The sequence below is a fragment of the Aedes aegypti genome, chromosome 1 (genome assembly GCF_002204515.2).
Source record: "Aedes aegypti strain LVP_AGWG chromosome 1, AaegL5.0 Primary Assembly, whole genome shotgun sequence".
Classification (NCBI taxonomy): domain Eukaryota; kingdom Metazoa; phylum Arthropoda; class Insecta; order Diptera; family Culicidae; genus Aedes; species Aedes aegypti.
The window spans coordinates 284584638-284609415 of NC_035107.1; the positions used below are offsets into that span (position 1 = coordinate 284584638).

General features: G+C 36.2%; 1 protein-coding gene across 9 annotated transcripts in view; it reads right to left on the minus strand.

Annotated features, from left to right (window-relative positions):
- LOC5576202 overlaps positions 1 to 24778 on the minus strand; it is a 50822-nt gene that overhangs the window by 20934 nt on the left and 5110 nt on the right. For 4 of the 9 annotated variants that reach the window (XM_021838019.1, XM_021838018.1, XM_021838025.1 and 1 more), the window contains exon 2: positions 4730 to 5322. In XM_021838019.1, the coding sequence (XP_021693711.1) occupies positions 4730 to 4854 (125 nt within the window). In that variant the 5' untranslated portion in view covers positions 4855 to 5322. Of the gene's footprint in view, positions 1 to 4729; positions 5323 to 19781; positions 19801 to 19880; positions 20264 to 21027; positions 21142 to 21170; positions 21273 to 21306; positions 21468 to 24778 lie in introns of those variants that run through there. The other 5 variants (XM_021838017.1, XM_021838022.1, XM_021838023.1 and 2 more) reach the window with 5 other exon arrangements.

The following is a 24778-nucleotide window of genomic DNA, read 5'->3' on the forward strand; positions in this document are numbered from 1 at the left end:
AATCTTTGAAGGAATACCAGAAGAAATCGCTTGAAAAATCTCTGGAGAGAATCAGCAGCTTTCCTGAAAGAATTTCTGAATCAGATCTTGGAGGATTTCTGGGAGAAATTCCTGGAAGAATTCTAACAAAAATTTTACTGGAGGAATTCACGAAGGAATCACTAGAGACATTCCTGCAGGAATTCTCTGCGAAATCTCTAAAAGAATCCCTGTAAATATTTTGTATTTGCAGGAATCCTTGAACGAATCCCTTATCGAATACCTCGAGAAACTCCTGGAGGAATTGCTAAAATATTCCTGGAGGCCTATCGAAACCGGTCTAATGTATTATGGCGAACAAAAGTTCTTCCTGGAGGAATCTCTGGCAAAAGCCCTAGTGAAGAAATTACTGTAAAGATTACGGTAGAGATTATCCGAGAACGTCAGGTGCCCTATTTGAACAGGTCTCAAAATCGCGATTGATGTCAAAAGTGATTATTCGCCAGCAACAAAATGTCGTTTCACTTATCCAAAACATGAATTGACCTGTCGAATAATTCTAATTCCTTATATTATATATTTTTTTTAATTTGGTAATAACGGAAATGGAATTCGAGTATGATAACTTTGTGTTCGAGAGGCCCATATAAACTCAGAAATAAAAATAGTCACAGAATTACTTAAGTTTATGCATTAATGACTTTTTTCTATCTGCCTCTTTTTCATTCTGTTGTGAATTTTCACACTAACTGTCATTTCGACTGGGTTGAAGCTTAGCGATGCTTCAACCCTGGTGAATTGACAAATAGGAATAAAATCCCCTGCAGGATGAAAGAGAGGCAGATAGAAAATAGTCATAAATTACTAAAGTTTAGTCATTCTGTGACTATCCGTGTTTCTGAGTGTAGTCTTAGCGGTAAACGCGCAGCTTTGCAGCCAGATCAAACTGAGGGGGGTAGGGACCGTAACGCCAAGTGTTTGGCATGGTATCCATTTGGGAAGAAATCCATTGAGTATTTCGTGGATCTTTAAGAGTTACATAACACATTATTAGCATTTATTCTAGGATATCCTTCGAGAATTCCTTCATGTACTTTTATGGAAATAACTCTGATGGAATTTCTGGATCTATCCCTAGTTTATTTTCTACAATAATTATTGCTAGGTGAATTCCCGAAGAAATTTACTGGATGACTGTAAAACTTTGTACGTAGTACATGCTTCACCAAATGTTAAAGAACCCCAAAAAGTTTAAAATTTCCGGACATCATGCGTTACTGTTAATGTGATTCTATAGTTTAAAGGATGGGGTTGGAAGTAATCGTTTGAATACTCGGTGAAGCGACTCCATACGTAATTCAACTGACTGAAATGGATACGAGTAACTGACACAGAAGATGACTGCAAGTGGTAGTCGAAATACGCGTATCTGTCAAAGATAAGCATTTAGGGCGGAATTAAAAGGTATAAGCAACTCAAATCTACTTTTAAGTTTCTCTATTTCTCTATTTAGCTACAATTTTCGGGATCCATATACGATTAAAACCTTGTACATTGCTTATGTAAGATCAGTTCTAGAATATTGTAGTATTGTGTGGTCTCCGCATATAAAAATACATGGTGATAGAATCGAATCAGTACAGAAGCAATTTCTTTTATATGCCTTACGCAAATTAGGCTGGACAACGTTTCCACTGCCATCATACGAGGCTCGATGCATGCTTATCGATATTCAAACCTTAAATGAGCGTCGCGAAATAGCCATGATTTCATTTATCAATTATATTGTATCGCAGCGTATTGATTCCACCAATCTTTTATCATGTTTGAATTTCTACACGCCCGCTAGACAGTTAAGAAATCGGAATTTGTTTGCATCAAATAATCATCGAACTAACTATGCAAAATTCGGCCCAATGAATCGAATGATGTCTCTTTATAATCAGCATTGCACAGAAATTGATCTGACCATGTCGCGAACAAAGCTAAGACAATATTTTAATTCCTTAAGATATAATACAACATAGAATTAAGCAAATGTGTAGTCTACTATTGATTGACGAAATAAATAAATTACAAAATTATTGAGATTCTGCTCAGAGGCTTCGAATACATTGAAAATAGTTGACTTAAGGAGGTTTTGTTTTTTTTCCTGGCTAAGGTATTGCAGATGTTTCGGGGAAATTTGAAGGAAATTTTGAAAGGATCTCTAGATATATTGCTGAAAGGGTCTTTTAAAGAATTCATGGAAACACATTGTATGAAACATCGGTCAGATTTCTGAAGAAGAAACAGATCTTGGACTATGTGGCGTAATTCTAAGAGTATACTCTTGAATAAATTTTACAGTAATCTTTAGAAATTTACAGAAGAGTATTCTAGAAGTTGCTTAGAAGAACATCAGCAGTATTTTTCAAAAAAATCTTATGCGATGATTTTATGGTAGAATTCTTCTACCTCCAAGTGTCCTGCTCAATATTGCGACAGAAACATGTTGTGGATTCTGTGATAATGCTACCCAGGATGTCGAGAGAAGGGGCCCAGATAGCCGTAGCGGTAAACGCGCAGCTATTCAGCATGACCATGCTGAGGGTTGTGGGTTCGAATCCCACTGGTCGAGGATTTTTTCGTAAAGAAAATTTTCTCGATTCCCAGGGCATACAAGTATCTTCGTACCTGCCACACGATATACACATGCAAAAATGGTCAATCGGCAAAGAAAGCTCTCAGTTAATAACTGTGGAAGTGGTCATAAGAACACTAATCTGAGAAGCAGGCTATGTCCCAGTTGGGACGTAACGCAAGAAAGAAGAAGAAGAAGATGTCGAGAGAATCTTGCCTTGTATAGAAGCAGAAATCATGCACAAAGTTCAGTAAGAATGATTGTAAGGATTACTAAGGATTCTGTTAGAATCTCGACTAAAATTTGTGTTGAAATGCTGTCTTGAAATTTGTGCAATTGTTGTTCGTGAATCCTGCTCAGAATTCTGTTAGAATTTCACCTAGGATTATTGAAGTCATTGATCATCAAGTATCAGGATTTTGAGAGAATCTTGACTTGGATTAGAGTAGAATCATGCACGAAGTTCAGTAAGGATGGCAAGGATTCTGTTAGAATCTCTACCAAGATTCATGTTAAAATCATGTCTTGGAATCTGTGAAATTGTTGTTCGTAATATTCTAAGAATTCGGCTCAGAATCTTGTTAGAACTTCACCTAGAATTACTGATGTTAATGATCATCAGGTATCAGGGTTTTTAGAGAATCTTGTCACGGATTAAAGTAGAATCATGCACAAGGGTCATTAAGGATGGCAAGGATTCATTTAAAATTTCGACCAAGATTTATGTTGAAATCTTGTACTGGAATCTATGAAATTATTTTTCGTGGTATTATAAGAATCCTGCTCAGAATTTCTCCTAAGACTATTGGTTTGAATGATCATGTGACCATTCTAACCAGGATGTTGCTTTGTTTTGACTAAGTATGTCTAAACGCTACGGTTTTTATCAGAGCGTTAATGATTGATCATAAATTTAATCACAATTTGTGATTAAAAATTGTGATTGATTTGCTGTAAAGAAGCCCAGAAGCTTTTTTTGTGGGATTTTTCGTTAATCATGAGTAATTTCCATCATATTCTAGTGTATAACCTATTCGTTGCATACTTCAAGGCGTTTATTGCATACTGTTGGGCATGTAATCATTGGTCGATGAATGATTAATCATTAATCATTGATTAATCATAAAAATAGTGATTAAATGACTTTGGAAGCGCCTTGAAGTATACAACAAATATGTCATGCAGTTGAAAGCAATTAGCTTTACCAATGATTTAAGAAAAAAATCCAAATGGAAAAGCTTTATGCATGATTTACCGTATAATCATCAAATTTTTAATGACGACTAATTCAACGCTCTGTTTTTTTATTGAAGCAAGGTAATTTGTAATTAAATTTTGTCTATCAAGTACGTTAGTTAGCCTTGCTGTAAATTCACGGAATAGAATGATGTTCCGTTGAAATGAAAGATTTTATACCTTGGAAGGATTTTACAACTACAATACTGTCGACAAATATGGAAAACAGAAATCTTTCACATCTACGACTGTTGTAGACCTAAGAAATTCGTGACAAATCGTTATATTCGCTTCTTGATTCACCCTTTTTGAAGTAAGCAAGCCCTATTCCATCATACACTGTCCACATTCACTTAGGTACAGCTCAATCTCAGGCGACCTCGGTCCCCAACAGCACCGCATCCAATATATGCAGCGTTGAGTTGTGGAGCTACAAAGTGCATTTGATTTGATTTACCTATACTCAAATTGCAGTCTCAAGAGGACATGCAGATGTTCACTCAGTCAGCTCCCGTCTCAAAGAACAATGAAGGAAGGCCGATGTGACTCAAATTCCAAACCCTGCGCGACTCTGTGGTCGAGATTTGCTCAGGTGAGCTCACTTTTGCTTGTGCCCTGAAACGGTGAGGATTTGGGAGAAGTTGAGGTATGTAAAGGGTGAGAAGGGATTGAACGGAAGAAATTAGATCATCACTACGACTCTGAACGGCAGCGCGCGCGTTACAATACGCCTACAAACGAGAGTGGTGTATACTATGGATTGGATACGTATAATATAGGTAGGAAGGTACAAACAACAGCTAAAAGACAGCCAAACACACGTCCCCCGAATCGTGAATCGAATCGAATCGTAGGTAGGAATAAACTTAACAACATTGGCGCTATACTTACTTGATCTCCTGCTTCCGGCAGCAGAGGCATGAGGCCAGGGTCGTGACCAGAGTTACCATCACCACCACCGACAGGGCGCAGTACATCCAAAAACTGCTCACAGCCAATTCCGCCAGCTGCAGCATCCCTCCTCTGGCTTTGGGGTTTTACTAACACACAATTTGGCACTTTGCGTTGAGATTTCCGCCAATTTTCTGTACCCGCACTTTGGTTGGGGAGCTCACTTTCCCCTCAATTGTAGTTTGTTTGAATCGTGGACGGCGTATGCGAACAGTGATAGCTGCTCCAGGGCAACGGAAGCTGCGACAACGTTGGCCGAAGAGGTACTCATCGGAACTGCCGCGGTGGATAACATTTGGGGCTTAGATTTCACTTGGTGGAGCACTTTTGTTCTACCTTTGCTCTCTTCACCTCGACCACGACGATTAGTCTTTAGTCAGAGTCACTTTGTTTTACGAGATACATCCGCGTGATGATTCACTACCACTGAAGCTTGTATAGGCGACACTCTCTAGTGTCGATATGCGCGGAAGACGGATCCGGGAATTCACAAACGAACAAAAATCACACTGTCTCATCGCTGGATTGCACTGCTGCAGGTCCGAGAAAGAAGAGGAATTTAGTATACGGCAGGCAGATCGAGTTTCGTTGCACTTTGTCTCAATCACTTATGCATCAAGCGTATTAGTTGGGGATTGGCTATACGTAATCCGTTTCGGTGGCAAGTGCTGCCGATTAAAAGTAACTGAGCGAAACCTTGATTGCAACTGAACTGGTATTCACTCTAATGTCCGAGACATTCCGACCCGCTCCCATCGATTTCGAGGCAACCCAACAAACTGGCGGCACCACCGACCGCGCTCCGAAGTGGCAACGGTCCGGGCTGGAAAGGAAGGTATTTCGCTTCGCTTCGTATACAGGGGTAGGGTGGTCCATAATGATCAAACTACTAACACCTTAAGTTACACCCAGTATTGGATAATATTCGAATACTATGTCCATCATTTTCGAGGGATCTCCGCCCTAAAGGTGAACATTGTTTTCTAATGTTCTTTTGCCACATCACATTGTATCTGTACTTGAAACTTAAAATCTTATCTGTACCTGCACCGATCAGACAGCACAATAATAGTGACTTAAGTTACCAAAATTATCATAATAGTGACCTAAAAGTGATTCCAAAACTACAAGTATTAGTCATAAAATTAACTACAAATGAAAATACGTTCTATGTCCACATTAACCAATCTACATATTGGGTGAATTGGGAATATAGAGACCTGCAGTAATTTGAAATATTAATAGTTTAATAGTTATCTGTCCGGGATAAGACTTGATTGCAATTAATGGTCATAAAAGTGACGCAGTGAAGATTTCACTTCTCACTGTTTTTACGAGACGAGTGTTAGCTCGGTAAAGGTTACTATTTTATATTTCTAATTTGCATCAAATACGTAAACTCCGGAAAACAAACTCGTGGTAGATTTTTTTTCGAAATTTATGTTAATGAGGAACTTACTGGCCGAAATTTATTGAAGATTTTGTAGCAGAGGTAAAAAACGAATAACTCGAGGGTAAATTTTCGATTGCAAACAACATTGTGGCAGATTTCCTAAAACATAAATCGTGGATGAATTTCAGAACATACTGAAAAAAAAATCCTGAAAGAATCGTAAATTTAAAAACAAATAAAAAAATGAAAACTTAGACTAAATGTGTGATCAATGTTGTTAGACTCACACTCAAATTTCAATCAATGAGCTCTCCCGCAAGAGCATTTTCATTTCGCAGATTTCATGCAAAATCACTCAATCACACTCAAGCTGTCAAAAATGATTCATTCATAAAAACCATTAAAAACTCAAAATGGCAACCAAGCCGAGGAAGTGCAACAAGTTCATCGAGTTGAAGAAACGCATCGCTGGATTATACAAGGATATTGCTTTTCTAAAACAATGTAAAAAACACAGGCTTACACCCGTAAGTCATAAGGTAATTGTCAAAACAGCCAATAAGAACCCAGACATAATTAAAGACATAGAGATGCAATTATTGAGACGATCAATAAAGGCACTCTACGGTAGAATTAACGTGAAAACTTTGGAATGCTATTCTCTACATCTAAAATTAGCAAAAGAGTTCCAAGATAATTTTCAAATTTCCCTAACAAAAATAAAAATAGCAGAATATTGTGAATCAGAGAGAAAACGTAAATCTTTAACAGAAAAATTTAATAAATTAAGTATCAAAATCCAAAGTTTTCACGTCCTTCTCAAAAATCTAACATACATAACATAGATGGAATAGTGGTTAATTGTTCATCTGACCAATTCACAGATGAACAATTGACCCTACTCAACAAAGGACTCAGTTATTTGCCAGACATCGCACACGTCGGACGCTTTTCGTTACCTCTCTCGCTTTCGTATTCGCAGTTCCTGGAAAATGTCCGGTGCGCGGGTAAACACACTAGTGGTGGATTTTAGTGTTCTCCCTGTTCGCCCTGAAGTGGCGAAGGTGCACCAGTTTTTGGAGCAAGAATTAAAGCTTCAGTATGACGACGTTAAGAGTATACAGTTGCATCACGCACGCAACTGTATTCTCATTGAAATGAAAACGAAAGAAATCGTCACACGCTACCAATTAGAACATAATTGGAAGCGAACAATGCTTTCCAATAATGTGAAATTTCGCATTCCGGTCTACGTTGATTGCGAGGCGGTTACGGTCCGGGTCCATGACCTTCCGCCATCGATGAGCCACGTCACAATCGCGGACCATATGTTGAAATATGGAGAGATGATCTCCATACGGAAGGAAAAATGGAAGCATTATTTTTCCGGAATTTCCAACGGAGTGCGAGTACTGAGAATGAACATTCTACGGCATATCCCAACGTTCATTACAATTGAAAATGAACGTACAATGGTCACTTACAATGACCAGCCGAAATCTGGCCAATCATCTCCTCCTGGCAAGTGTCCGGAGCCAAACACTAATTCAAATGTAATTCCGCCAACATCGACAGCAACAAAATCACCCGAAGGTTTATTCACTCAGGATGATTTCCCGCCAATAACGAATGACCTGCAAAAAACAACATCTCCCGTTCCTGAACCAGTGCAAGCTAAACAGAACGACAATAGCGAAAACAACAACGACGATGACTGGACCGATGATGAAAGTGCTTCAAACTCCTCTTCCGAATACAATGGGGCAACATACAAGCGACGGCGATCGAGGCAGATAAACAAAGGGTGTAGAACGAAAAAGGCTTGCTCCAATCAGTGTTCCCCAAACACGGATCATGTGTAAATGTTTTCATCGTTGGATGAAAAAAGCAAAAAAAAAAACTTTATTTTGATTTTTCTATACAATGTAGAAAGTGATAACCGGCTCTGTTAAGCTGAATACGGCGTGTGAGCCTTAAAATAAACGAATTGGTAAAAAAAAAAAACAAAGGACTGACCTACGCTATACCAGCAAAACCTGACACGACACATACAGTCATAGACATTGAAACAGCAATCAACACTAATAATCTACAGACTTCACAAATCCAAGAAATCAGAACACACACCGCAAACATCATCCGCAACACGAACACTACACCCCAAAACAAGGAACACAACATAATCAAACAACTCAACACAAAACCAGTTTTCTATTTAAGAGCAGATAAAGGTAATTCTACTGTAATTTTTGATAAATCTAAATACGAAGAAATAATGCAGAACAAAATTCAACATGAACCTTACCGAATTCAAAGAACTGATCCTCTTCCAGGAATGGTAAGACGTGTTGACAAAGCGTTAAAAGAAGCAAAACCGGTTTTGGGTAATGTTGTAAACTCACTGAAGGAATCTAACCCTTCATTGCCAAGAATTAAAGGACTTCCTAAAGTTCATAAACAGGGTGTCGACTCAATTTAGAAAATAAAATTCCCTGACTTTCCCTGACCTTCCAGTTGTTTTCCAGAAAAATTCAGACCATACTGATTTGCTGGTTTGGTATGTTTTAGATCGTATGAATAAACCGAGCAAATGTTTTTGCTCCACTTAAATACACGACACCTGTCAGATAACTTTCTTGAACATTTATTCAAATTAATATGATACAACTGTGCACTAGAGTATTTTCTTTTCAAACATGAGAATTCGTATGAATAAAGCGGTAAAAGCTATAAGGAGTAAAAGCTCAAAAAATTATGAGTCACATATTGACCATACTCATTTGAAACCGTCAAGCGCAAAATATACGTTTGAAATTGTAAAAGAGGATGTACTCGCATACTAGCTACCCAGATATAATTTTCTGATTACACCATTTTTGTATATAATACGCAACACTATCAGAAATTCCTGTTTTGATTCTCAATCCAAGTATTCCTCCAATACTTCGTCAAGAATATTTCTCCTAGAAACTCCTTAACTTTTTTCTTCAAATATAGAGGGACTAGGGTCATAATCAACGCATGGGTAAGATGGACCTTATTCTTCGAAAATATGCATATTTCATCAAACTTATTGCACTGAATGATATCTGTATTGTTTATGAACTTTATAACGATATCAAGGAAGAGCCTTTTTGCATTTGAGAACGATTGTCAATCATTAAGGATATTGTTTTTCTGACTTTTTTTTTAAATACGGACACGTTAATGCTTCCAGTGGGCATTTTGCCCTTTGAAGGCAGCATCACACTAGACAACGGACTAGCATGAAACGCCCAATGGCACAGTCGAAAAACATTCCTCACGAAAAGTTTTCCGGCCTTATATAAAACTTTAAAACTAGTCGAGGGTAACTCAACATTATTTCCTTTTTATGGACTTAAAATATGCATTCGCTTAATGTGTTTATTATAAACATTTCAGGATTATTTCAGGAAAACTGCAAACTTTTTTTTTAGGAATCGTAAAGATTTTTGTTGCAAAATGTATTATTTTATTTTTCATAGAATACTTTCAATAACTTTTCACGAAGATTTGTTAAGGATTATTTATTTTAGCTTATTATTTTAGGATTCTCATATGTTTTTTCCCCCAAAGAATTTATCAAGATATTTTTAACGGAATACATTTTGAGATTGAATAACGCACTAATAATAATTTGATGTTCCACCCTCTTGAATTTGTCGTGCCTCTAGCAATGCTCGGAGGAACTCCTCTAAGAATTCTTAGAGGGTATCTCCAAGTAATCTCACATACTGTCAATGGATTATCAAGCAGCTTCCTTCAAACCAAATTCCTGAAATTTCAGCTTCCAAGCATTTTCTAGATTCCGTGAGAATTTTTGTTGAGGAATGTTATGATCTTCAGAATTTCTGAAGAATTTAATGAGTATAAACTAAGAAAAACTGGATATATTTGTAAGTATGCTCCTGAAGAAAATTCTGAAATAACGCTTGAACTCTAATTCACGACATTTTCACAACAATCTAGAAAACTGAAATAGAAAAAACGAAATTGAAATAAATAGCAAGATGGAAAAATATCAGTATAAAAGCACTTTGCGGTATTATCTTAATATATACTGTTTCCAAAAACAATCTGATAAAGAATTTAGATTTTACCAGTATTACTAGGATATTATGAGCAAGCTTGTAAAGATTGACATGATTTGATGGAGAAAAATCCATTTTTTCTCAAGATTTTAAGCAAAGTTAGCAAAACTAGGCAATGAGCTGATTTAGGAAATTTTAAAACTAAATTGCTTTGGAGCAATCTACGCCAACTTTTTGGAGCATTGTTAATGCTGTTGATATTTTTAATTTTATACAATTTTGGATTATGAAGGTAAGTATAAGTAGTAAAGTACAGTATAATCTACTATGCATAACAACGTTTTCTCAATGGTGTACTGATTTTTTGAAAGAATGATTATCATTTGTTTCCATTAGTAGGGGAATTCGGGGTAAAACCGACACCCTAAGCTTATTGACAAAATTTGTATACTTTCGCTTGTTAAACGAACCCAAAATTGTTGTAGAATCACTTATTGGTTATAAATCTATCAATCCTTGCAATCGCTGGATGATATACTATGGTGACATAGTGATTTAAATCATATTGATATTTTATCATTTTTAGGTGGGACAATTGAGAGTGCGGGTAAGATCGACACCCTGTTGGGGTAAAACCGACACATCCACTTTGAGTAGAATTTATACGTTGTGAACATCACCATCACATTGCATATTTAAAAGAATTCTTTAAACATGACTTTCGACATTTATGACCCCTTCCTCTATAGGATTATTCACATATTACGTAAATTATTGAGGAGAGGCTGAAGATCTACTTAATATATGTGAAAATTTCAAACATCCCATGCTAAGATTATAAAAATGGGGTGAATACACATGGATATTAATAATGTGTGTTCATGTAATGCTTACGAAGATGAAGTTGTAGCGAATGATTGGTTGTGAAAGTAAATACTGTTTTATTTTAACAAAACAGAAAAGTGTTATTATTTTTAAATAATAAAAACTGTTGAACCTGTTGAATGGTTTTTAAATAAACAATAAGATTAATTTATGTGAAAATATATCAAATTCTATTAATTCTTCAATTTTAAATGAGAGAACCTCCTTCAAGCTTCATCAAATAAGTTGAAACTTGATAACACGGAAACATTTTTTAATACTTAATGATAGTTTGTGGGATAGTGTCATATTTTACATGTTAACAAGTTCGCCATCCGTGAACTTCACTGGAATTCGAAAATAAAGACTCACATAAACTACAGAAATAGTCTTCCAGTTAGAAAGATACCCTGAAGTTGGATTATGAAGCAAAGAAAGGTGTCGATTTTACCCCTAATGAAAGTGTCGATCTTACCCCGAGTGGACATTTATTTTTCAATAATGTTTTCAGCTGTCGAAAAACCAAAAATTAATTTCTCCTTCATGTTGTATCAATGTAATAATAGTAAATGATGATGTAGACGCAGAACAAATAATGACATTTTAAAAATTTCACATGCGAAATAGTTAAAGAATAACAGCGAAACATTGCAATTGCTGTTGCTTCTATGTTATCCAATATGATTTTGTTGTTTATTTTGGCAGTTTATTGGTAGCGTCAGTTGTAATGTCATTCGAAACACAACATTTCACAAGATAAGATAGAGCGTGGTGGAAACTGCATGAAAATCTGCTCTAAACATGAAAAATCAAAGGGTGTCGAGCTTACCCACAGTGTCGGTTTTACCCTGATTTCCCCTACAATAATGCTGAGGTGGCCCAATCAATAACTTTGCAGACAATCAACTGGTTTTATGCTGTAGTATTTTTTTCCCTTACCTCTAGTGAAATTCCCTGACTTTCCAGGTCAAAAATTGAATTCCCTGACATTCCCTGACTTTCCAGGTTTTTCCAGGTAATCGACACCCTGATAAACCTGGTAATGAAATGCGTGAGATTGTTTCAGCTATTGGATCACCCACCCACAAGATTGCAAAGTATTTAGTCCAGAAATTCCAAAATTTTCCAAAAAAGTTTCATAGTAAAACAGTTAAAAATTCCAAATATTTTACAGAAGTAATTGAAAATCTAAAAATAGCCGATGATGAAGTTTTAGTTTCTTTTGATGTCAAATGTATATTCCCTGGCATTCCTGTTAGAAGGTGCCATAAGTCTATTAGAAGATTGGCTACTTAGTCAATATGAAGGCACAGATTGGATAAAACAAGTACGTACATACATTAAATTAACTAAACTTCGCATGGAAGAAAACTATTTTTTCCTTTAGAGATGAAACTTATAAACAGTTAAATGGAGCCCCAATGGGAAACCCTCTTTCTCCATTTTTAAGTGAGATTTTTATGGCAAATTTAGAGAAACGATTAGAAGATAAAAACCAGCTCCCGAAAATCTGGTGGAGATACGTTGAGGATGTTTTCAGCATAGTTAAAAAAACACACCTTACCCCAAGCTTTAGAAACAATTAATAAGGCTCACAAAAACATTGAATTTACTTACGAAGTGGAACAGGATAACAAATTACATTTCTTGGACTTACTTATTGTAAAGGAACACTCATCAATTACATTTGAAATTTATAGAAAACCAACTAACACTCAACGTATTATTCCAAACACATCAAATCACTCACACCAACACAAAATGTCTTCCTTCAATCACATGATACATCGAATGCTAACAATCCCCCTCAATGAAACTGGTAGAAGAAAGGAACTTAACCACATTTTTGAAACAGGACAATTAAACGGTTACACAAGACAAACAATACAACAACTCATTGACAAAAGAACACGAGAACAATACAAACGTTCACTTACTACTCTGACACAAGAACAACCAACACTCAAACCGTATAGCCGTCAACTACAACGATGAAACAAAAAAGCTACGCCCAATCCTACGAAAGTTTGGTCTGAGTTAGTTTTTACCAGTAGAAATAACCAACTCCAAACTCTCCTAGGCTCAACAAAAGACCCAATTAACAGTTTATATAAATCAGGCATTTACCAAATTACATGCGACCACTGCAATAAAATTTACATAGGACAAACAAAACGGACTCTCAATACACGTTTTAAAGAACACGTAGCAGAAGTTACTAAAGCACACAAAGACACAGAAAAAGGACATGTACACCATTTCAAATCGAAAGTTGCAGAACATATTTACAATGAAGAACATTTCCTTAACACAAAAAATATCAAACTCTTACGACATATTTCAAATCCTTGGAAACTTGACGTAGCGGAAAGCATAGAAATTTTCAAACAAAACAACAATAAATTACTAAACAAAGCTCAAGGAAATGGGTATTCTTGGCTGTTTAAACTTATACCTAACCTTCACACACACAATACATGAACACATTAATTGACCACCTGCCAAGCAAGCAGGAATTTCTAATTTTGACAATCCTTTCATTTGATTAGGTACACAATTAAAAAATGACCCCCTGTATGCGATTACAGGTAGAATCCAGTTCTAACATACCCACCCACTTTTTTTTCTCTCGACACTGAAGAAGTCTGTAAGTCGCAGAAGAAATAGGCCTATCTATAAGCAACACATATCAGAGTTTAAAGGTATTTGCTCGCCTTACTAGTGATTTTAGTATTTTATTTTTTTTTTTTGCAAAAGTGAAGTGTTAAAGTTCAATTTGTAGTCATTAAAAACTCGTAAACACTGAATGTTTTAGTTTAAGTCAAAAGGGTCAAAAAGAGTTATTTTCTACCAGACTAACAAGAAATTATGGATTTGTGTGAGAAAACTGTGGATATACGAGGCTATGAAATAAACAAATGAGCCAACTCCAGGACTATTTGACTACTGAGTTGCGTGGTTGATAACTCACGCGTGAGTTGAATTTGAGTTTCTTACAACACTTTTTGTGGCAGATTTTCTTAAATTCTTAAAATTAATCCTTTCATCTATGTAAACAGTACCTCAAGAATGCAATTGATTTTCTACAAACACAATAAGATAAATTTAAAATGATTCTATACGTACCTAAAAATTCTAACTTTCAACTGAACGTTTTAATGAATAAATTATTGAAAACAAACCAAGTCTGTTGCTTGTAATTACCGAGCAAACGAATGGATTAACACGTTAATGAATGCTACGATGAAGAGAAGATCTTCCTCTATCTAGTGATGATAGTTTTCATCCTGGTCCATTCATTTGTTTAGAAACAAGGAGCTACACACACCAATGGCTTTTAGGGCGAGATCACAAGTTATGCGAGAATTTTTTGCGTTGCATTCGAGAACATCCAAGAGTTTTGGGGTAATCATAATTATTTGAAAATTTCAAATAAAATTAAATTCAAATTCCAGATTATTTTTCTAAAATCATTTTGTCTGACTGCTTTACTGATCAAATATAGGGATGATTTTTTGGTAATCCGATAAAATTTCATACTCGAAAAAATCCTTACTGAATAGCTAAAGTAGCGTTTCGCTAGCGGCGCAGCCGGAATTGTTTGTCGATTGTAGAGAGTTTTCCGAAAGAAATGGTTAGCTCTGGGGGATTTTGACGCAAAAATCCTTTGTCGTTAACATATTCTGACTAGAAATCCTTTATAAGATAAGGATATAAAGGATCACTAATTCTGACCTGAATTCCCTGAGAATTCCATGTTGAATAAATTTTCCTGATAATTCCAGGTTTGCCTGGTAATAGACACCCTGATAAATGTCATCGAAAACATAATTTTGAAAAATTCTTTTGACAAAACAACTTTATAATTTCTCATTTCTAATAGATTTCTAATATCTAATCTAAAAGATATGGTAATCAGTAATAAAATAATAAGCGTATATTTGGTTGTTTATAATGTTTCGGATAATTAAACTCCCCCAAACTACTGTGTCAAATTTGAGCGTCTTTTCTAGGGGGGCTTGAAATTCGATCAAATATCCGTAAAAACCTTTACCAAGTACATTTTTGGCCATATGGTGCGCAGTAGTCGACAAAATTCTTTCCTGGCTTGAAGATTCTTCTATCAATAGAGAAGAGACGGCAACAGCACTGAAGTCTTTTCGGCAAAAAGAGTGTACCTTAGTATAGAATTTAATCTGAAATTTTCCCAAGGAAAATTAAAAAGGTGCTCCTGAAAACATTATTTTAGAAATTTCTCAAAAAACTTCTAAGCCCTCCTGGAATTCTTTCATGGATTGTTGCATTGATTTCGCTAAGATTTTGTCGAAGATTTCCGTTGAGACGCGAATTTATCCACTAATTTAAAACCAGGAGAAAGTTTTGAAACACTAATATATAATAAAACCAGAAGAAAGTTTTTAAACAATGTATTTTCTACAATAACAATCGGTGGAGTATGGGTGAAATTTATTTAAACGAAGTACTGGTACAGATCCTTTCAAAGATTTTAGAGTAGTCCCTATGTGAATTACTAAAGGTAGTAGCGTTTGAGTTTTCAAGAATTTTCTGGAGAAAATTCCTCTGAGCATCCCATGAAAAATTGCTGGAGGAATTTTTGTATGAATTCCTGGGAAAGTTGGTGGAGGAATCTCTAGAGCGATTTCTTCACTATCCTAGTAGAAATATCTGGATAAACAACATCTTAGAAGAAATTTCTAGAGAGCCTTTTGAATAATCGCGTAAGATTCTCTGAAAGTTTCTCTGGAGACTCTAGAATTTTGTATCAGGATTGACTGTGGAAGAAGTAGTTTTAGAAACCTTTTTTTTTTTTTTTTTTTTTTTTTTTTTTTTTTTTTTTTTTTTTTTGTCGGTAGCGATAGGGGTAGTACTGGCACTCTTAATCTGCCCTAAGCTCCTTCCCAGCATTTGCTTTTATAAGCCTCTATTGCGTTCATCACACAGACGTTCCTAAGCAATGTTGCTCAAATGGTCACTGTGTACGCTAGCAGCAATCAGTCCTTGCCGTAGTTTTGCAGTCTAATAGTTCTGACTACTATCAAACTATGATAAGGCCTGAAATGCTACTAGAGTGGTTAAAGTGAAGAACGAAATAGTTTTATTAAAAGGTCCTCATTCCCCATTTCATTTCATCACTCACTATCGTCACTTTCATTTTCGACACTTGCACGTATATCATCGATTATCACTCATCAACTTTCGTAATACACTTCAGGTATACTTTCCATTATATCACTTTTCACATAACACCATTGTTGGGAGTAATTACCTCTGGTAGAATTAAAACTTCTCGAGAGCAGTGTTCAAATTACACAGCTTCAAAGCTAAAATTTATTAATGAATTCACATTACAAAATACTTAAAATACTAATTACATTACTTACATTCTAGTTTTACACTTCAGCTTTACCAGAGCAACAAATTCACCAACCATCCTTATCCTATTAACCTCTATCAACAACTAATCTACTTCAATACAGTTCTATAATTCTACATCCATCAATGTTGCCAGTTTCACTACAAATTCATCGCAACATTCTCCCACCCGTGAAACTGGTAATCAATGAATTTGGATCAGCAGTTTAATTTGATTTGGAAACCTCTGCGTGTAGGTTTCCTCCTCCCTAAACAACAGTAGTTAAACAATGCGTACGCTCTGTGAGGCCCACCAGGATCAAAAACTGTTGTTTCTGTTGATCGCCGATCACACCTTTTCGAGAATTGTTTTCGTAGTTCAGGTGACGGAAACAATCCGATGCGATTGCATTCATTCATTACAACAACATCTATGTCCTTCTGATTTGGTGCGAATGTTTCCACCATGATAAATACACTCGTGTTGGATCGGTCATCTGAAAGTTTGGGCTCTATTGTGGATCCAACAGAATAGCTACGCAACATCATGACGGTTGTTTCACTCTTCGGAGTAGGCTTCACAGTGGTTTTCTGCTCTATGATGCTCTCGGTGCGCAAAAGCCCAGCTCGAAGATCAATCCGCTTGGCATCAGTATGTGTAATACGTGTAAGCGTCGGTAGCGACGATTCCGTTGGAGATGCTGAACGATGCAGAGAAGCTGATACCATCATATGAGGATCCTTGTCGGTACTGTTCTGCGTTTTAGTTTCATCACTATCTGGAACTCTATTTACTTGACCCACCGATGCTTTGTAGTCAACTTTTACACGGTATTTCTCTAACAATCGCTCCTTTTTTGCGCTGAACTCTAAATCAATTTGCCTTTCCGCAGCCTTGTAATACTTATCCAATTTCACTAAACTTCGTTCGTAATTCTGCTGCATTTGCTTTTCATTTAGTTGCTGTTGGATTCGCCATGATTTATATCGCTCTTCTAGCAATGCGATCTTCTGCTTTAAATCTCCCATGGCGAATTCATTTGAGTTGCCCTTAGAATCTTTGAAGAATGTTGGGAGTAATTACCTCTGGTAGAATTAAAACTTCTCGAGAGCAGTGTTCAAATTACACAGCTTCAAAGCTAAAATTTATTAATGAATTCACATTACAAAATACTTAAAATACTAATTACATTACTTACATTCTAGTTTTACACTTCAGCTTTACCAGAGCAACAAATTCACCAACCATCCTTATCCTATTAACCTCTATCAACAACTAATCTACTTCAATACAGTTCTATAATTCTACATCCATCAATGTTGCCAGTTTCACTACAAATTCATCGCAACAACCATTTTCATATAAATTCATTGTTATTACCATTTACCATCTGTTAGCATTACTAAGTAATTAAAAGATATTCTATTTAAATTTTTCATTATTTTTGTTGCTGTAGAGTCATTACTATTCCAACTACGATTTAGCACTATGATCAAGAAAGTTACAGTAAAAAAATCACTTCGATCCATTCTTCTGCACTCTCTGTTATTATTAACACTTTTATCATGCAAATTTGAAGAACTAGGCAATACAGTTTATATTCAGAGAAATGATTGCACAATGTATTATGGTCATTATTAAATTAGTAGGGTTCACATCATCATTATTATTTTTTAACAAAACTATCAGAATCACTTCTAATTTCATTTTCAAATTTTCATCACCATAGATTTCATTATAAAGTCACTATTAGCACCCTCACAATCACTAAATTTAATAACGACGAGTGTAACGCACAGTTCCACCAAACACCCATTCTTATGTTGCATTATAAAACGATTGATCACACGTTGGCTTCGAAACTTAACCACCATTACTGATTAGTACAAAGGATGCTACAGCTCGTGTAAACGAACTAAAACATCAACAACCAGCACTGGTTTATAAGCAACTAATGAGCCCTGGCGGTCCCTCCGTTCGAAGAGAACCTGATAATATGGCGAAACATATTAACAGATCCTCTGCCTGAATGCAGCCGTTTCATGAAAATCATGAACCGTTAGAGGTGTACCAAAGTATTGGGAAGGTGATATGTTTCACAGACGGGTATTATTATGGTGCACCTTCTACTTTAGCACCGTCAAACCCTGTGATCGTGGCCAGGGTAGTTTTAGAAACCTTTTCGAGCAAAAAAAAAAGACATTAGAGACCTTCTATTAAAAATAGAGACTCCGATTGAAATAGTGATCAGGTATCTAAGAAGAAACATGCTAGCTGCTTGCTATTGTTAAGAATTTCATCGACGCACCCTATAGTCGAATATGTAGTTGGAATAGTATTTCCCATATATTTGATCGATTTTCATCATACAAACTTCAAGCTCGTTTAGCTCTTCTTAAAGTTGACGAACACTCATTTTGATTTTTTTTTTTGGCGTCTAAGTCTAAATGACAAAAATATTAGGGGGTGTAAATTAAGACTTACACAGTAGGCCGTCCCTTATTTTTCGAAAATGCGAAATGTTATAAGTTCGTCATTGTAAAGTGCTCGTCTTGGTAAGAAAAAAATCTGGTAAAAATTTGAAGTCCGGACGCTAAGTAGTCCCCCAACTGCCCTGAAGGTATTGGGCGTAGATGATCCCGTGCGCGAAATCGAGCTCGCTGCTCTAGTGCACGCAGTACGAGTACGAAAAGCCACCAATAACAAATTGTCCTGCGCGCGTTGATAATCAACATAGAAGTTTGTTTTCTATGGGATGATTCAAATATTACGTAACGCAAAATTTGTCAATATTAGACCCCCTCCCTCTCCCACGTAACAGCTTTTCTATGAAAAATTTAAATTTTTTGTGTGGACCGTAACATTACGGAAGACCCTCTCCCTACCCTTGTTGAGTTACGTAATATTTGAACGATCCCTTTGTAGTTCTGAATTTTATGTCGGCGTGCAGTGTTATGAAGATAACCACAGTATAAAATATTATTTTACTTAAAATTCTATGCTGATTATAAATTTGTTACTGGTGGCTTTTCGTACTCATGTGGCGAACACTAGAGCAGCGTGCTCGATTTGGTGCACGGGGGTCATCTACACCTAATATCTTTAAGGTCGTTGGGGGACTACTTAGCGTTCTCGTACGGACTTCAAAGTTTTGCTGATTTTTTTCTTACCAAAACGAGCACTTTACAATGACAAACTTATAACATTTCGCATTTTCGAAAAATAAGGGACGGCCTATTACACAGTTAGATATTTTTCATATAAGAAATGGGCCACCCTATTACGGGGGCCATCAACTCCAAAACTAACACAATCCGAATCCGAGCACCACGCTTGCTAACTGGCTGGCTGGTTCGCATTGTTGTACTTTTGCGGAAGGAAGGGGAGCCAAAGCAAAACAAAACTTACAACCTACTCCTTCTCCTGCTGCTTCACCTCCTTCTGGGGCAATGCCATTGCCCTTCCGTCCGTCCACGTAGGCGTGAGGTTCACTCACAGAGCCAGAGACCACAGAGAGAGAGAGTTGTTTGAGATTTTTTTTTCGCTTGTTTGCTTCTATCCACCAAACCATTCGCCGCTCACTCATTGCACTAGTTGAGCCTTTCGTAATCAGATTGGTGGGTGTAGAAGGTTCATTTATAAGGGAAACTTCCAAATGTTAGAACCAAATATTCCAACAGTCGTCCCACAGATATGGATCAGTGTTTGGATAGAATAGATTTTTTCTTCAAATAGTTTAGTAGTACATCAGTTAGTTGTACAATTAAATTTAACGCATGTCTAAATTATTTTGAAGAGCTGCTATCAGTAAATAATGAAAACCATGTACGGGTAAGGGAATCTGGGGTAATATGCACCCTTGAGGAAAAACGACCCACGGTGATCTTTAAGGCTATTTGGGAAGTACTTGGAGCAATTTTTCATCAGGGACTACGCAGGATACGATCTAACAAGAAAAAATCCACGGAAAATGTCTCAATTTTTCCGAAATATCCATAGAAACTCCACAAAGTTGTTTTACCCCGGGATGCATATTACCCGATACCCTTACACCAAAGCACTCCAATAAACATCAAAGATAAAATAAATGCAATTACAGAAAGAACTGAAATTTGAATCAGAGACTTCCTCTAGGATGCTAATTAAGATCCAAGACTTTGAAATCTGTAATAGCGCGGTTTACTCGTGACTTTATTACAAATACAGTATTAAGCTAGTAATTTCAGCCGAGATAAGCCAGCTTCGGGCTGCAAATCTCGTTGATAAAGATAATAATAATAATAGTAATTTCAGCAACAACGGTGTCCCCAAAGTTCTAATCATGTTTTCTTGAAATTCTGTTTCTTCATATGATTCACAACTGTGGAACGATTGTACTATTATTAGGCAGGCTCAAAATAAGCAGAGATTAGACGTAAACCACTTTGGCACTCCCGGTCTCCCACTACGCCTTGATGTTCGAACATCGGAAACCAAATCCAAACCACCTAGGTACATCAAAACTCGTTGGTTCCGAAAGGTTGCTCTCAGCGGCGGATTCAGCTTTATATGATACCTTGAAGCCGTTTCATCTATAGTCTCTATTGCCAACCCGTGCTTGTTGGCGCACTGCGCTATCATCGTAGTCGTAACGTAATGCCCCGAAAGAGAAAGGCCATCGTCACGACTGTTAGGTAGGTACGTTCAACCAGTAGGTACCTTCCCCACTCTTTAGCGCCGCGCGTTGACGTCGTTCGATGTTGCATCTGCTCTCCTACACACTCCATCCAATAATGGGACAATTCCATGCAATGAATGGATGAACGTGGAAACCTTTAATTCTGCTTTTGTTCACCTTTTTAATCCGCGAGCACTAGGTATATTACCACGGTGGCACTAACACACAAAACCACTTGCCCTAGCGCGGAATTCTGATCTGAGATCTCGTCGGATCGAGCCTCCTTCCCGGGGGCACACCACAAACACTGTTTTTTTTTCGTGTTTTCTTCTATGCACCTTAGGGTGTACCAGAAAAAAAAATTAATGTTCGAAAAGTTATGGTGCTCAACCCTAGATGTATGCTAATTTGCATTTCATTTATTTTTTGCAGAACAAATCAACTTTCAAAAAATCGTTTAACCGAGTGGATACGAGTAACTGACACTGAAGAAGACTGCAAGTGGTAGTCAAAATACGCGTATCTGTCAAAGATAAGCAATTAGGGCGGAATTAAAAGGTACAACGTATTCCAATCTATTTTTTTGTTTATCGATTGAAATTCTGCTCAGAGGATTCGAATACATTAAAAAGAGATAACTGAGTTATCAGGATGACTTTGTTCTTAACTCGTTATATTTTATAAGGACATTTCCTGCTTAATTTATGACCTTGCCCTAAAAGTCATTGGCAACCATGTGTGTAGCTTATTATTTTTGAGCGAACAAATGGATTTACACGTTATTTAACGAAGTAATGAAGAAAAGAAAATCCTCTTTTATCTTCCAATAGACCTGTGCGCCGCCGCGCAACGCCGCTGATCCATTTTACGTCACGTCAACGCCGAATGTGGTATTGGCGGCGCGCCAATCAGCACTACGCCGCCGATTTTATATTTTCATGCCGATAAATGACTCGGCTCTTAAAATTTTATACATTTAATCAAAAAAAATGCTATGCAAAATAATTCAATGTTGCTTAATGAATTCTCATAAGGATTCTTACAGTAATTCATCAAAGAGTTTATTCAAGAATTCGTCTTTGTATTGCTTTAGAAAATTCAGGAATTGCTCTATCAACTCCTTAATGAAACCTTCCAGAGATTTGTCAGGGATTCACACTGGAATACCTACATAGATTTCTTCATGAGCTCTTTCAAAGTTTCCTGTACTAATTCCTTCAGATAATACTTCAGAATCCCTACAAGACTAGCAATTACTCTTAAAATGCTAACAGAGATTCCTTTAGTAACCACTCCACGGATCTCAAAAGATTCATCAATAATAATCAATTGAAAGTCCTCCACTATCAAAGAATCTTTATGGGAGTTTTATCATATATTTCTCGAAGAATTGTAGGGAATTCAGGAATTGTCCAGGAATTATTGCCAAAGAAATTTGTTCAAAGTTTTCTCTCAAATGTTTATTTGTGATTTCTTCGTGAATAATTTCGCAGATATTTCTAAGATATAAGGTTTCTTAAGGAATTTATTTCAGATTTTTTCCGTACCTTTTCAAATATTTTATTTTTTCTGAGAATCTGTAAGAATTCTTCAAAATATTCTCTCATAAATTACTTTAAAGATTTTCCCTGCAGTCTCTTTTAAAAACAATTGTGTTATAAACAACAATCCGTTGATTTCTTTAAAAAAATCTGTTTGCATTCTTAAAAAACTCTTCTGGATTTTTTTTATATGTGTCTGTACTAATTCCACCCATAACTTATCTACGAAACGCTTATGAAATTCCTTTAGTAATTACTCCGGACGTTGTTATATGGATTCATCGACAAATTTTAGCAATCCCCATAGCAATTTCTTCAAAAATTCAAAAACTAAGTAATGGATGACTGATTAGAAGTCTTGCGTAGCAACCAGTTTGTTACTGGGGACCTTGAAGCTAATTTGTAATTCACTCTTGGGCTAACCACCAACCAATCAAGACGTTTTTCAACAAAAACTTGTTCCTTGTTCTTCAAAACCACTACGTATTTTCTCTGAGCTCAAGAATTCTACCAACAGTTTTTTTCGGAATTTTTCATGGATATACGGAAGTATTACATGGATATACGAAACCTACATTTCTTTAACGAATTTATGAGTAGGTTATCCCCTAAGGATTACTCTTGAATTTTTTTCAGAACATTCTAGATCAAATCTTATAGAGTTCCTCAAGAAATTACACGGATCTCCTTCATCGACTTCTCCCGGATACTTCTTCGACTTCTGCCAACTGTTCATCCAATTTTTTTCCAAGGAAAACCCTTGAAGAAGTATAACAATTTTCAATTTATCTATCTTTACCACGAGTAATTAGTAAATTAATGTTTAGTGGTTCCACAAGTAAAAATTATCACATTTTATCCCAAAAATTACTTTATGCACATGTTTATCGCTTTTTCCGAGCGGATGGATGATAGATTTCTAATCTTGTTATTGACTCGACTTCTTTTATTGAATTATGAATTATATTAACAGAAAATAATAACAATTTGTCAATGAAATAACATGACAATTCAGTAAATAACTGGTTCAGTTATTCATAACCGCTCGAGTTTCAGGTATTTTCCATAGTATATATATTGTAATTAATATTTATACACGTTATTGTTAATATTGATATTGATGTTCCATATATTATTGAAGTTAACTCTCCCTTACTCGATATTCTGTATCTCGATATCGAGTTAAAAAACCATATTAAAAGTTGGTTTTTATTACTAACTCGATGGTCCCTTGGACTGCAGTTGCACTGGTTTTGTGTTCTGAAGGTCGATACCTCCCTAACTCGATGATCCCTTCAATATCGAGTTAGGGAGAGTTGACTGTATTAAATTAAGTTTTAACCAGCGAAAATGTATTGTGTTTGCTGGAGGCTAAGGGAGTGATTAGTATCGCCCACTGTAGATATTCCTCTTAGAGCTCCTTCAGAATTGTTTCCAGGATTCAAGTAGCAAAATTCACATATATCTTCACCTTGCACATGCGTAACACAAAAAAAAATGCCATATGGCACCATATGTAAATTTGTTCAACAATGATCATGATGCATTATAGATCAAGAATTATTCCACATTAATTTTTCAAAGAAAGTAGAACCTCTTCTACGCCTTTCTAACGTTTTTACAAGTATCGTTCATTTTTTTTCATCAGAAAATGTGTTTTTTAGAACTAAACCAGAGATTCGTTCAAAAGTAACTCCAAGAACTCCTCAAACATTTTTTTATGGATACTTCATTATACTTCTTTAGGTAATTCGAGTGTAGAACTAGCCCTCGTGCGTTAAAATACACTCAAATAAAGATTTAAAAAAAAAAAAAAAAATCTTTAGGTAATACTCTAAGAGTTCTTCCAGAAAATGCTGTTTCTTAAGGGATTCGTCCAGAAACATCTCTTGAGATTCCGCTTTCCTCGCATTTTCTGTGAGATATGCTCCTAGGATTCATCCCAGAACTCCTTCAGTAATACTCACAATGATGTTCACTAGGGTGCGGCTTATATTTCAAAAGTTCTCAAAACCAAAAATTCGTGAGCTCTACTGAAATCAAATCACATTAAAAGAGAAACCTCAAAATCTGAGCCAAAAATATTAACATTTAGAGGTGGCGCAAGC